Raw genomic sequence first — 15,142 nt, 5'->3', positions numbered from 1 at the left:
TCTTACGTAAAATAAACTATTTCTCTTTTTATACACACACACACACATATATCTATACACTCATATTTGAGAGAAGGCAACATTCTCTCAGTAAAATATTTTTGCTTGCAAAGGAGAAGTCAAGGTAGTTGTTATTTTTAAAAATCAGTCTGCAGTGAAGACATTTTACCTAGAGGATTTTTATCCATTCTCTCTAATACCTCACTGGTGATAGAGAACTATCACAAACCCTCATTGAACAATGAATTTTGCTGAACCTCAGACATGTAGGCTAAAAAAAGACAGAATTCTTTGAATTAAATCATCCTAGGCTTCTAATACTCTACAGTGGAATTAAATTCCCCACTGCATCTCATATTGTAATGCAAATATACCACTACTATCATTTAAATTCCTGTTCATAAAGTTACAAATGGATTTAACAAAGGCCTGCTATAGATTCTGAAATTCCTCTTGCAGTTACTACAGAATATCATATTCTGCTATACATGACCTTTAGATTAACCAGACATTATTCTGGTTCTGTGATGCCTCTTGTCTTTCACTAATTAATGTGGGCAGGATACAATCCAATGAAGTTCATTGTAACAGGTGTCGTCATTAAAATTCTTTTCCTGTTTTACTACTTCTGTTTTGCCACAAGAGGGAGACTTTCTGTCTTAGACGAACAGAAACAGAAATAGGTATATTTCAACAGAGCAGAAACACACTTGAAAGTATTTTTTTTTTTTTCTCATCTTACAGTAAAATTGCTCTGGCGGTGTGAATTACTACCTAATTTTGGGCATCACCTGCAGCCAAAACAGAGGTGAAATATGAAAAAGGGGCAAAAGTGTGGCACTTGCAAATTGCCTGCATGTGAGGGAACAGGTAACGTCTGAACCATAGAGCAAGCCAAATGACGGACTGTGGCCCTACTCTTTCAGATGCTGCCACCTGATCTGCGAGCTGGTTTGGAAAAAGTGAGAGCCCTTGGCCTAAAACCCTTTCGTTTTTCTCCCACATCACATGCCCAAAACCAGCCTGGCTCCCAAGAGACAGTCTATTTGCCATGTACACGCCCTGGCCTCTGTACACAACTTGGCTGTGAAAAAGCCATTTGTCATCAGTTAAGGTTCTTTACAGCAGCAGAGCAGCTGCCAAGGTAAATGGATATAAGACCCCATGAAATTTGAGGGGCTCACAATTTTTTTCCAGAGAAAAAGCCGTAAACTTAACAAGAAAAGACTGTCATTATGTCTTCAAGATGTATAGAAGTAGTTGCAGTTTAGACCTTGTCTGTGTCATAGTAGTAACACCCAGATGAACTGCAAAGACTAATACGAATAAGCAATTTTTATGAACTAGTAAGACAAAACTAACAGAAAATGCATAAAATCAAGAACGTCCATCTGTAATCACCTTTTTTGTTTGGTTTTGTAACCAGATAGCCCACTCTGTGAATAAACTTATTTTGCTATGTAGCAGTCAGGTTTTTTACGGTATTCAAATATAGAAACATATTAGAAAATTATACCCTAGAGAAGTTATGCAACTATCATGTATATTCAGAAGGAAGGAAGTTCTTACCAGCTTCTGCCCTGAAAGAACCTCCAAAAGGGCAATTAGCATTACCCCATCTTTAATATCTTCAAACAGATCATTCACCAGCATGGGAGGATTGCGCTGAAAAGGGAGAAGACTTCAGATATTATAAAGGCTCACCAGCATTACATCCTCCCTCCCTCCCTTTCAAACAGAAACACAAAGAGTGGCTGGTCCCCTTCTTTACGTTTTATACTGTTTAATATCAATGTATCGTTTAACCATTGCTTTGCCACCATATTGTTTAACTATTTAACATTTCTGGCGCAGGACTGTAACACTAGATGCTTTCTGCCACTAACGATACAACGGAAAAACCTCCTGCTCCCTAAAACAAGCAAAGAAACACACCAACAATTGCCTATGAGTCTATAAAATACGCACAACTTACTGATGTACTATTACAGTCACATTTCAATCTATCAGGATATTTTGCCTTGTCACAGCAATTTTTGTTGTGTCATATTTTTGTCACAGAAATTTCACTCTCTCAGTCTGAGAAATACAAGGAGCTACATGAAGGAAAGATCCCTAAAGCAGTGTGGCTGGTTGAGCAACACTGCTACTTTCTCACAGCTGACAGTTGTTACACTAAGTTGCTGTATTTTCTCTCCTCTCCTTGCAGGCTTCCAGTGCTGTTAGCACTGTGTCAGCTTCTACTTAAGACAAATTGCTTAACATATGTCTTTACGTTTGCAAACACAACAACGATAATACTGAAAAACCTGTAAACAGATGATGTTTTAGGAATTTTGAATAACAAGGTCACATCATTAAACTCGATCTTCTTAAATACATCCCAGTTTGTGGAACTATGGCTTTCAGCTGGTCAGTACTTTAATAACCACAAAATATCTCTTAGAAACAAAAAGTTTAAACTTGGTCCAGCTGAAATAAATGAAATAAACACCCGCTAGCTTCCATGAGCTTGTCAGCATTCACATAGTACTAATATTTATACCTGCTAATTCACTAAAATGACAATCAGACTACAAAATTCTTGAAATTAGTTTAGGTTTAATAATTTACTTTTGGGGTACTTCTGAAAAAAAAGATGAATGTACAACAACTTGGCCTATTACTTCTGTTCTGTAGAAAAACAGATTTGAAAAGATGAACCTAACAAATGAACCACTGCTCTTGGAAAGGTAGAAATGCTATAACAAATCAGGAGAAAGCAAAGGTTTCTAGTTCCCAAAATCAAAACACCCTGTCTTCATTGTTCAGCTTGAATGAACTAATATTTCAGTGAGACACAATTTTGGCATAAAGTGGAAAAAGAACTCCTCTGCTGAAAGCAGACTGCATCTGAGATTTGACGTGCTCTAATAGCCACAATAATAAAATAGTCTATTTTCTCGTGTATATAAAATAAAGCAATATTACAACTCATTACGAGGGTGTATTTAATCATAGTTCTTTTTTATTTCCTAGCAATGCAATAGATAATGGATCGTGTTCTTCCTTAATATAGCACCAAAGAAATCAATGGAGCAAACAGGTCACTGGAGATTAATTTGTCCTCGTCTTGCATTACAGGCAGTTGATATAAATGCAATTAATTTCCCTCACCTTCTCTGTTACCATTTCCTATTTGAAGTTTGGAGCAACTTTGGCTTTATCAGTATTATAGCATGATATAATACTGAAGAATTTTGTGCTAAAACAACTCAGCAATAAAGACAAGAGGATTATAGCAGCTGCCATCCTAATCCAACAGGAGGTGAAGGCTTAAAAAATTTCACCACCTATCTAAACGCCCCAGTAGTGAGGTTTGTCTCTTGAAGCTCACTCTACAGTAATGAAGAGAGACAGGTTCTTATAGAGGGCGATTTAGGATACATTTAAATCGAAGAGTAAGTGAGATTTACAGTGCCCCACAAGCCGGTGCCCATAACATGCCTGTCAGATGACCTGTTTGAGCGCAACACAGCTCCCTTCCAGCTCGAGCGTTTTGCTATCCTTACTCTCAAATCAGGGTACAGGCCAGAATTTGCCTCATCCCAGCATGAAGTCAAAAGTCATCTGGCATTCATATGCAGACCAAGTCTGGGAAGCACCTCTGGTTTCCACAGTGCATAGCTTCACACAGTAGATATAACCTCTGATTGCCCACATCAAGCTCTTGCTCTGAACCACCCTTCACTGAGGCATGGTACTAAGGTAAGGCCGTAAAAGTATCCCTGAAGACATCATTCAAGTAAATTAACACCTACAGTACTTTCCTTTCGACATGAATCAAATATTGGTTTGGGGAAAACTAGGGGAAGTATGAGAAAGCATTGAGTCAGATGAAACACAATAAAGAAACCATCAAATGACTTACACCAAAGTCACTAAGACCTACTGCTCTGAAGTGTGATAATCACAACAATTGCCCATAAATCAGGAGGCTGAAATGCACTTTTTGTTGCTGGAAGGTTGCATAATTACAAACACTGCCAGTGTTTAGCAGCACACACCATGTACCTTAACACCAATAAAACAGGAACAGAAGGCAGGTACAACAGCTGTGTCAGAAGATCTCCTGTATGAGACTCCTCTAATATGGAAAATTAGTTAATTATACAGACTGCCAAAAGCATTTTGCATATTACACTTTATAATATAATGTTTTTCACTACTCTGAAGACGTTAACACCTAATTACAAGGAGGTAAGACCCTCATTGTGTTTCATAAATCACTTTTTTTTTTACTACTCTGGGCACATAGCATAGAATTTACCCTATTATTATGACTCCAGTCTCTCTCAGAAGTACGGAATGAGTTATATTTTTAGTGGCATATATAGAAGAATAGATTCCTCTTTTACATAAGGATTCTGTAAATACCAATCTTATTCTCCATGCCGATGCAATTCAGCTAGTGTATGCAATACATACACTAGCTGATACTGAGAAGTTCATACACCCTTATTTATTGTATACGGACCATCACACAGGATGGCTCGAGCTACTTGACTCTTCTTCCAGGCAGATCCTCTACTGAGATTAACACAACATCTTCTGTTGAATGGATAAATACCTACTCCTTGGCTGCATATATAATGTCAAATGAAATGAAAAGACAAAGCAAAGCGGTACATTGCTTACTTATTAGCCTCCAGAGAAGAAAGTTGTTTTTTTTTAAAGATGTATTCAGTTAAAATCTATTGCATACTTTTTATTCTAGATACTCTACAGGACTTAACACCTATTCACTTAGTTGCTTAATGCACAGCCAAAATACTAACTGTAAATCAGTTAAATCAGGGAAAGAAAACTAACTTAAAATTTTGTAATCTTGAAAATGTTGAATGTACTCCAGATTCTGGCTTTTTGCATGCAAATGTATAGATCTAGCAATGCAATCAACTGAAATGATCCTAATACACTTTATTTTGAATGTTGGAAAGCCTGTGCAAAGAAATTAATGAAGTCATTTTTAAACCAGGAAAAAAGAACATTTTAAAAGTTTATGAAGTAACCTCTCAAAATCTTATAATATTAAAGAAAAGCTGTTATAAACTTCTTGAACAAAATTCTTTGAGGAGACTCAGAATATACTTCGATGAACAATCGGACATTGAATCTACAACTTGTCATGTCTACACTAAGATTTCAGATGCCTTAGTATTTGATTTTGTTTTTTCATAAGCTTCTTCAAGAAAGCAAAATAGCAAAATAATACTAAAGATATGCTACATACTGCATTGCATGTATTCTATTAAACACTCATTTATTGCAGTATATGCAATCACAGTAGTGTAGTTTATAGCGACAATGACATTTAGGACCAGTCATGTCACAAAGAGAGAGGCACACTCAGTACAAGTAAATTCATGTGCTCTGTAGGAGGAATATGAATTGGGAATGAATCTTAAAGGTTAATGAACCAGATTTTTCCCATATTAAATATTTATTTAAATAACTGTATTTAGAATTGATGACAAATGGGAACTGATGAGGAAATGCTTTGCTTAAACTTGTTGCTCTTCCAAACATCTAATTTGCTGTAGTGATCAGGAAATATTCTGAATGATTTAAAGAACTGAACATCAGTATGTATGAAAAGTATTTGACTGACAAGCCTCAAAAAAAGAGATTTATAATAGACCTGCAATCTCTAGACATTCCTCCTCTGACACAGTAAAATAAGTTTTGTAAAATCCAAACCTCAGATATGGAACCAATGTATATTTGCTAAGCTTTATTCTTCTATTCAAACACCACTTCTTGCATTTCATTTCTCACTTGCATCTTTGCTACAGGAATCTTTTCCTCACACCCTGTACTTAACTTCTCTAAATGAATAAATCATACTATACAAACAACAGTATCTGCATCATAATGAATGCCAATGCAAACATTGGAAACTACATTTGCTACATTATTTTTCAATTAATGTTTCAAAAACTGCTGAAAAAATGTGTGAAAACCTATCCACATGCACAAATAGGAACAAATCTGTGTAATTACTGAATTTGTCTCTGCAGGGAAATACATACGAGAACAGGAAGGAGAATGTGAAGTTTCAGAGTGACTCTGTAATAGCTGGCCCACCCCTCCACCCCAATTTAATTCCTAAATGCTTAAGCACATAGGTTTTCATGTTCCTTGCTGTTAATGACTATTTTTATTACTAATGTCTGAGGGACTCAGCCCTACATTTTACATGATCAGTTTCATCACACAAATTAATTCAGTGTTCACTGTTTAACACTAGAGGTTACATGCAATACTAGTGAAAACATACAGTGACTGTTGGAGCAGAAAACTGCCAGTCACATTTTCCTCATCATGCAGTCAAGATGGACATTAGCTTAAATTTTTTCTGTGTCAGTGACTAAGATACTGGAAGCCTCTGTTTTCCCATTTGAAAAAGACAAAAAGACACAGAATTACTTAGTTCATTGATGAAAATTGATGAGGTTCTTGTATGAAGACCAAGTTACATTCTAAGAACAAGCTACCATCACTGACAGCATTGTGTGTGAGAGCTGTAAATCTTGATATACCCATTTCTTTTTCTTCCTTTCTTCGCTATAAAACATATCGTTTTGCAATTTCAAAAGCCTTAATTTAAGGTTTAATGCCCAGGTTTAATTCAGCATTATGAAAACATTGCGTAAGTATAATTTAAAAATGTTCACCCATTCTTAGTTTTATTTTTATTTGATATATATCCTCTGCTTTTGTTTGTTGATGTGTGCATCCTTTTAATGGAAATACAAAATGAATAATAATTTCTTTCAGTATGTATTTGTTGTTCACTCTATTTGATGAGTTTACAAGAACACTTTGGTGAGTACAAATACTGAAGTTATCCCTACACCTGGGGACAAAGATGTTATTTGATTGGGTCAAACCAATTTACAGTCTGTTTTCCAAAGCTTTGAAACTACTGTTTCCCAACATTTTCACCAAAGATGACAAAGGTAATAAAAGGCGTATGCCTCTGTTGTTTTACAAAGAAAGAGGCATGTTTTTCATCTTCTTTACTCATCTAATCCACTATCTAAAAAATTGGCATAGGCAATGAAATGAAAAACATTTAAGTAATTGCTGTTTTGAATGGATCTAATGTCTCCTTTTTGACGCATTTGGTATAACGTTGTTCTGTATTTTAAACTTAGACTTTGAAAAGATGCCTCAAAAGATACTCAGAAACATACTCAAATTATTTCTGTCTTTGAAGGCTGAGACTGAGAGGAGGGAGGTCCAGTTCTAGAACCTTAGAGGAATATGAATAAATAACGTGCAATTGAAAACTCCTTGTCCTGTTACCCATGCATATCTCATTTTTCATTAGTAGAGCTGCACAGATGCACAAAAACTAAATTGGGTGGCCAGAAGATAGATCACATTCATTTGGCAACTTGGGCCCCAATTTCTGCAAGTGGGTGGCAGAGAAAAGAGGCAACGTCCAGTTGCTGAGTCTCATCAGATTCCCGAGTCACGATCACAGAACGGATTCAGCTGGGGTTAGGGAGACAGACAGCAGAGGGACAGATGCAGCCTAGTGCTAACAGCTGACCCAAAATGAAGCTGCATTATACCTGTTAGTTATCATACTCGCAGCTCTTTCCTTGGTGTTTGTCCCCTGTGGGACATTGCCCTGTGGGTGAGGGCACAGCTTGTGCTAGGGCTGTTTCACCTCAACCTTTCTTTGAGGTGTCGCATAATTAGCTGATGCCAAGTCATTTACCTGTCTTCTGCCTGTGGAAGAATATACCTTTGAATTAGGAAACATAATTTTAAAATGGTAGCATTCTATTGTAAGAGCAAGAGAGAATAAAAAAAATCATGCCTCCCTCCTACTCTTTTCATAAACTGCAATTCACCGGTACTGTCATTTCATTTATTTGTTTTGTTCATTCTTATTTATTCGTATCCATATTCTCAAACCCATTCTTAAATTTATAGTTAAAAAGCAAAAAATGTTGTTGGTTTTTTTTTTAATCTACTTGATGGACTTAACTTAGTTATTGAATTAGTTTCTGTTTCAATTAGAGCGTGACTTTTTAAAAGAAAAGCATACACTAAGGTTTTAAAGATTAGCAGTGAAGAATCTTTCACTCATAGCAAACCCTGACAAACTATCATATCCTGTTTTATATTCTCAAATTATTAATTGTTTTCAGTTCTACCTAACACAATCAAATCAGTTCTGCATTTCCATTTCTTTCAAAACACTACCCTTCACAATGTCAGAAACTGCTCTTTTTTTAATCCTCTTTTGCTCTACTCAACCAATGCAGTATGAGGATGAAAACTCTACTTTATCTACTGAGTTTCCTTTCCTTTGCCATCTTTCAAATTGCTATGATGAAACCCCATCAATCTTTGCTTAGAAAGCATTAATTTCTCCTGGTTTTGAGGTTTCAAGCAGTTACTCACCAGCACTTTTTCAAAAACATTCAAACTCTTTCATGATGGAACATTTCTCCAGATAGCCATGGTGTTAGACTTACAGATACTTTAGTTATAGTTTTTAGTTTTTTTCTCATTTCCTCCTGTTACTTTTTCCATTACTAATTTTACTAGATTAGTAAAAATGGCAACTATTAAACTTCCCTCCAAAAATGAAAGGAAAGAAACCCGAAGTTTTACAAGAGTAGCCAAGAAATAGAAAGCCAATTTGAAGTGAAGTTACTGTTAATTTTGAAGCCTGTATATATTGAGTCAAATTCAGCACAGTAAATCTGGATTGTATTTTGGATTACATTGTAAACTGCAATCTGGCAACTGGTGTACACACGCACACAAAGTAAGAGAGCAGAAAAAGGCTGTGCATTTGAAAAAAGTAACTCTGTAAGTTCACCTATAATTACGTGGGTAACACTTATAAGTCCTTGTGGTGGGTTGAGCTGCTCTCTCAATCCCCCTCCTCAACAGGACAGGGGAAGAAAACAAGATGAAGAAGCTTGTGGGTTGAGATAAAGACAGGGAGATCACGTACCAGTTACCGTCACAGGCAAAACAGGTTTTACTTGGGGAAAATTAATTTATTTCAAATTAAAATAGATTTGGATGGTGAGAAACAAAGACAAAATTGAAAACACCTTCTCCCCACCTACCCCTTTTTTCCCCAGTCTCAACTTCACTCCTTCACTCCCAGCTCCTCTACCCCCCAGAGGCGCAGGAGGATGGGGAATGGGGGTTGTGGTCAGTCCATAACAGCTTCTCTCTGCTGCTCCTTCCTCCTCACACTTTTCCCCTGCTCCGGCATCGGCTCCTCTCCGGAGGCTGCAGTTCCTGTCAGGAGCCTGCTCCAGCGTGGGCTCTCCAGGGGCCTCAGGGGAGTCTCTGCTCGGGCGCCTGGGGCACCTCCTCTCCTCCTTCTGCTCTCACCTTGGTGACTGCAGGGCTGTTTCTCATGCTTTTTCCCTCACTTCTCACTGCCTGTGCAGCATTTTGCCCTTTCTTAAACACGCTTTCCCAGAGGCGCCACCAGCTTGGCTGAGGGGCTCAGCCATGCCCTGCAGTGGGTCCGCTGGAGCCAGCTGAAACCACCTGTGTCGGGCACGGGGCAGCCCTGGCCTCTCCTCACAGAGGCTGCCCTGCAGCCCCACTGCCAGCACCTGGGCACCTGCAGCCGGTCCGGTCCTACATCTCCTTCCATGTTATTTAACCCCAGTGTAACTTCACTGGCTTTAACAGACACAGGCCCAAATGCAGAAGCATGTACTGCTGTTTCTCTGCTATCAGTGTGAGGCCAGTGCTTCATGGTGTTCCTCGCTAGGTACTATTTTGGCTGATGCTCCACATTTTCTTGGGTTCAAAGACAAGAGCAGAATGAAGACAATGCTGCCTAAAAGTGGGTCTCCCTCCAGGATTTTTCCTTATCACATTTCAAAGGTCTCCAGACAATGGAGATGTTACAGCTTTCCAATTTCTTTTGACATAATAAAAACCACAACAATCTTTTACAAGAATCAAGTAATGTAAATATCGAATTTCTTTGTTACAATTCGGAATACAAATGCAAGGGGAGTCCTGCGCATTTCACAGACCCATCAGTATTTCCTACAGCTGTGATGATGAACTCAGAAAACATATTTCCACACTTTCCAAAAACATGACTAACAAAGATTTAAAAGCTTAAGCTTTAAAAACTTAAAAATTTGAATGGCGTGGGTCACTCCTCTTCTGTTGAGTCTAATCTCTATAATCTATAAACAGTGCTTCTCCTGTGGCAGCATAACAGCACAAATGGGAAGCAAAGCCAGCTAATCTACACATCTGACTTAGGCAGTGAGGCAGACTTGCTGGCAGCCATCAATAAAAGTATCATAGAAACAACTTCCCTGTTGAAGGGTGAACTAACACAGACGAATTACCACAGGGTAGCTCAGGTAGCTAAAAGTGAGGGCTGTGGCTGGTTAGCTCCTTGGTTTGAATGTGAGTATTTGATCAATCTTTACAACATCAGACCTATTAGAGAAATATACACCTAGATCACACAAGTCAAAAGGTCTACCTGAGCCCTCACGGCCCAAAGGGACTAGTACAGTAAAGGTGGAGTTCACAACTCTCAACCCAGAGCAAAATATCTTAACTGAGGTACCACCACGACTTTGTCTCTTCCCAAGGGTTAGTCAGTTATTACCAGCACATTATCATTACACACATATATATACCTAACCGTATACACATATAACTAATTGTAAATTATTATCAGATATTATCGATCAATTACTAATGATGCAATACAACTAGGAAATAGAAAAACATGAAATAAGAGTTCTTTTTCTCCTCTGACACATGTTCATGGCCTGCTTTGCTAACACTTAAGCAAATACTGAAATTCTTTCAATCTCGGTTGAAGTAAATGGAACATATGTAGAGTGCTGAAGTTCTCTGATGCATGGGGACCTTTTCCAAGTATTCCAAAGAGAATGGGGGGACAGACCTCATTCCTAGTGAGGATCCATTGTCAAGAAGTCCTGAAGAAAGCCTTGTTCTTTCAGTTGAATTTTACAATGTCAGTGCAGTTCATTTCACAGTAAATTCCTCAATTACATTCCTCAGCAATGTAAATAAATGCTGTTGCTCTACCATACAGTCTCATTAGACCAAATCACATGACAGCATTATATGGGCTTCCTGTTTTGCTGTTTTTGAGGGCACTATTAGCCAATTCCTTACACAGAAGGTAAACCAGTGCTCTTGCAGCTATTCCTTGCCCATTTTTCAAGTTCATTAATCTTCATAATTTAAAAATATGCATTTCAAAGAGCACTTCTGGTATTTAAATATTTTAATTTACTGGACTAATTGATAAATTATGGTTAGAGCCGTGCTGTGTGAAAACTCTGGGAAATGCCAAATTAAATTTCACTGCTTATGTTGTCAGATAAAGTTGGTACCAGTTGTAACTTAATACTTTTAAAATTGTGTGTAAATCACTGTCTGTATTCTGCTAAAACCAAAAAAGGAGTTTTAGGTTGTGGTAAGAAGAAGCAACAATAGTTTCATGATAAATCCAAAGATGCATCAGATAATTAATTCAGCACTGGATTCACGAAGCACTATTTATGTTTGTAACCAGTTCAGGATGCCTCTCTCAAACTACACAACTGACTCAAGTTTTATTAAAATACACTGTATGTAATAAGGCTAATATTTCTGTTTCATAGAAAGCAGTTTCAAATATTTCCTCTGGCTGAAATAGCAGCTACTGTGCTACCTTTCAGTTTTGGCCAAAGGAGCTGGGTGGTTGCCTGTAGACACCACTCACAGTGCTGCAGCTGACTGCTACCACGCTGAAATGGATTCATCCTCTATGGTGTACAGATAATGGGGATCCCTTTCTAAGTTTATGCCATTCTGCTCAGCCAAGTCTTAGACATTCTATACTCCAGAGCCTGTACAGGCATAGATAAAACGGTTTGATTTAAAAAAAAAAATAAATTTCAAAGCCGTATATTACCTTAGCCAGGTGAGTATTGATCCATTTTGTGAAAGTCCTTTTCTGCACTGACTCTTGCTCATCTGGGGAAAAAAAGGAAATCAGTTTGATTAGACATTGCTGAATCCTTTTGGATTTACATGATGGAAGAATAATATTCTCTATTGACAACAAATGCATTCTGCAGTTGCCAGAAATGCCACTATGTTTTCTTGAGACAGTTAATTTTGCCTGTAACTACCCATAACAAATACTTCATATTCTTATAATAATGCTCTGACACTTGACTATTTGTAGAGTTTCACAGCAAAGTTCAAGTCTTAATGAGTGAATGAACTGTAAGACACCATTTCAAATCTGAATGCCGAGATAAATTTGACATCTAAGTCCATATTATATTTACGCAAGGTCTGAGCACCTAGGACTTCTCTGTACTTTTTAACTAGAATCCATGTCTCTGACAGTCAAGTTGCTTCTATTTAGAAAATCATCTAGAGACTTAGAAAAAATACTCTTAGCATGCACATTTGAAAATGTTTAGAGTACTGAATTAAAATTTTGAAATTGCATTATCAAGCTTATTTCTCCTCTGGGAGATCCAGACAGAGAGGAGCCATTAGCTAGTTCAAGCAGTTCCTATACTGCTACTTACTACCTCCCTTAGACCTGTCTTGAAGCACTTGCCTGATTTATAGTGAATTTCACTGATTCTCAGATAGTCCCTCAGGGACTGCTGCCAGCTGCATAGACAAAAATAGCTCCTGAATGACCTCTTCCAACTTCAGCAGCCAGAGTCATGGCTGTGGAGGGAAGAGAATCACAGCGCCATAACCAATCCACGAAGCCCTGTCCCTTGCTTGTGGGGAATCGGGTTTGACACATGGAATAATTTCACATCAGTGGCATTCAAGTATTTATGCTGGGGATTTTTCTTTCAAAAATAAAAGGAAATACCTATTTCACTGAAAAACAAATAATATTATTGTCATCATCGGTTCTGAATGAGCACCTTCATTCCCCTACAGAAAATCCAAATAAATAAAATTGCTGTTAAATATTTATTTTTTATAAGAACACATGCATGTCCCAAAACCTACAGATGGAAAATCTAATTTTTGATACTACCTTTGCTACTGACTTGTGCAGCACTGAACAGTGATTTGATCTCTTTCACATCTGTAAATTAAAAGGGAATATTATTTAATCCCATTTAAAGCTCTAGAACAGATAACTAATAAGTTTGATGTACTACTACTAATAAGCTCCCTGATTTACACTCACATAATGCTGCTCCACAATGAAGGTACATAAAGATACAAATCGCAGCACAAAATTCATCAGCCAAAATGTTATCTTAAGTGGGACAATGATGGCTCCCTGACCACACACGAGCTCCCAAAAAGTGTTTGTACATTATGACTCAGGATTTTATATTTTCTTTACATATAAACAATATCTCACATGTAAGAAATACCAGAGGAAAAAAAGATACATATCTCTTCAGCTAATCTATTGCTAGATTAGCACGCTTCATGTCTAAGAAAATAATTTTGCATTCTTGATCTTCTTTTTCTTTGATTTCATTGGGTAGGCTGTCTTACATAATTTTAAAAACATTCATTGTATGCTCAGAATCTACTTGTTGCATTGACAGGCAAGTTATGAAAAATATCACTCAAAATAGTGCATTGTGCTTCATTCAATACTGACTACTTTTGGCAAGGGGTGTCTTTACTTTATATGTGATAATTTTTTCTACATTCTGGAAAACAGACTTCTCACTGTATGGTTTCTAACCATGAACAAGATGTTTCCCGTGTGACATACAGTAAATGTCAGCTTTGCTCTGACAAGCAATTATATACACAGGTAGCCCAATTAATTTCCATGGAAGTACTTGCACACTTGAATTGGGTTGCGTGTGAGTAGGTGTGGGGACGGAGAACGACCACGCACAGAATCAGTCCAGCTCTGGCTTCATTCACACCTCTGTAACTTAAAATTCCCCAGCAACCCCGATACAGCAATGGCATGCCAAAAGAAAAGAACTGGGCCTTTAGAAGTCAAACTTCTGATCAAAGAAATGAGTGAAAATGATTCCCTAATTTGCAGTTCCAGTGCATCCTCGTGATTTAAGAAGCAACCCTCTGACAACAACTGGAAATCAGAGAAGCAGCTCCTGGCTTCTAAACGTTTATCAGCAGAAGACATACTCAGTTCCAGTCCTATCAACAAATAGCAGAAATAGCCTTTCAAAATAATCTGTTTCAAGGGAATATATGTGAGCAACATATCCTTTAATATTCTTTAATAACTGTTAATAGGGCTCATAAAGAGCATACTATTAATAATAAAATTTCCTTTTTTATAGCACGTATTTTGTATAGGTTTAAAAGGAACAGATTTTACCACTGTAAAACCTATATCTGAACATAATACAAGTAATGGATTGATTTTACAAATTTCATGATAAATATGCTTTTTACAAATTTCCCTGGAAATTCATTGAACTGATGTAAACTCTTCGCAAAAGTACTGTTTATCTATACCCACAAGATGCATGTGTCATACAGTTTCTTACACTCTCCCCACTCGCAAGGACTTTCTGCTCCTTATTTGCACCACTTACCCTGCCGGTACTGAGAGAACCCGGGAAGCAGATTTAACGATGTAACATTTCTGCCACCAGCACCTTTGTAGCGAGCCATAAGCACTGCTGCTGCTGCTGCTGCTGCTGCTGCTGTTGCTGCTGCTGCGGCTGCTGCTACTCCTGTCTCGTGTAGTGCGCAGCGTTTCTTTAGAATACAGCCAGAAGTAATTTTTCAAGAACAAGCTGATTTTTTTTCCTTCACTGGAAATGCAGGCCTCTTACACAAATCCCTCCACCTGCTCTTATTGGAGAATTTGCATGAAGCCAGACCTTAAAAACATCTTTGTATATTCGTGCAGAGATGCAACAGCCAGACAAAGCCAGCTGTATTGGAAGTAGCAGTTCTGCTGGTCTCACTGCCATCATCCTTCTCCACTGTTTTCCTGTGGAAAGATTTTATTATCCGAGCACCAGCCAATCCGCTAGCGGAAACCTCTGATGTCAAGAGCCTGAATAATTCATCCAGGGACTGGGACAACCCAACTACACTGCCGATATCCTAAAGCAGCAAGATG

General features: G+C 37.8%; 1 protein-coding gene across 1 annotated transcript in view; it reads right to left on the bottom strand.

Moving 5' to 3' along the window:
- SYNE1 (spectrin repeat containing nuclear envelope protein 1) overlaps nt 1-14,685 on the bottom strand; it is a 268,227-nt gene extending 253,542 nt beyond the window's left edge. The window contains exons 1-3 of the mRNA XM_076333837.1: nt 14,607-14,685; nt 11,999-12,060; nt 1,570-1,665 (exon numbers count right to left, since the gene is read on the bottom strand). Of these exons, the coding sequence (XP_076189952.1) occupies nt 1,570-1,665; nt 11,999-12,060; nt 14,607-14,685 (237 nt within the window). The remainder of the gene's footprint in view (nt 1-1,569; nt 1,666-11,998; nt 12,061-14,606) is intronic.
- Between the last annotated feature and the right edge of the window lie 457 nt (nt 14,686-15,142).

The sequence above is a fragment of the Aptenodytes patagonicus genome, chromosome 3 (assembly GCF_965638725.1).
Source record: "Aptenodytes patagonicus chromosome 3, bAptPat1.pri.cur, whole genome shotgun sequence".
Lineage (NCBI taxonomy): Eukaryota > Metazoa > Chordata > Aves > Sphenisciformes > Spheniscidae > Aptenodytes > Aptenodytes patagonicus.
Note: the sequence above shows the minus strand (reverse complement) of the source record. Positions and strands in the feature narration are given on the sequence as shown.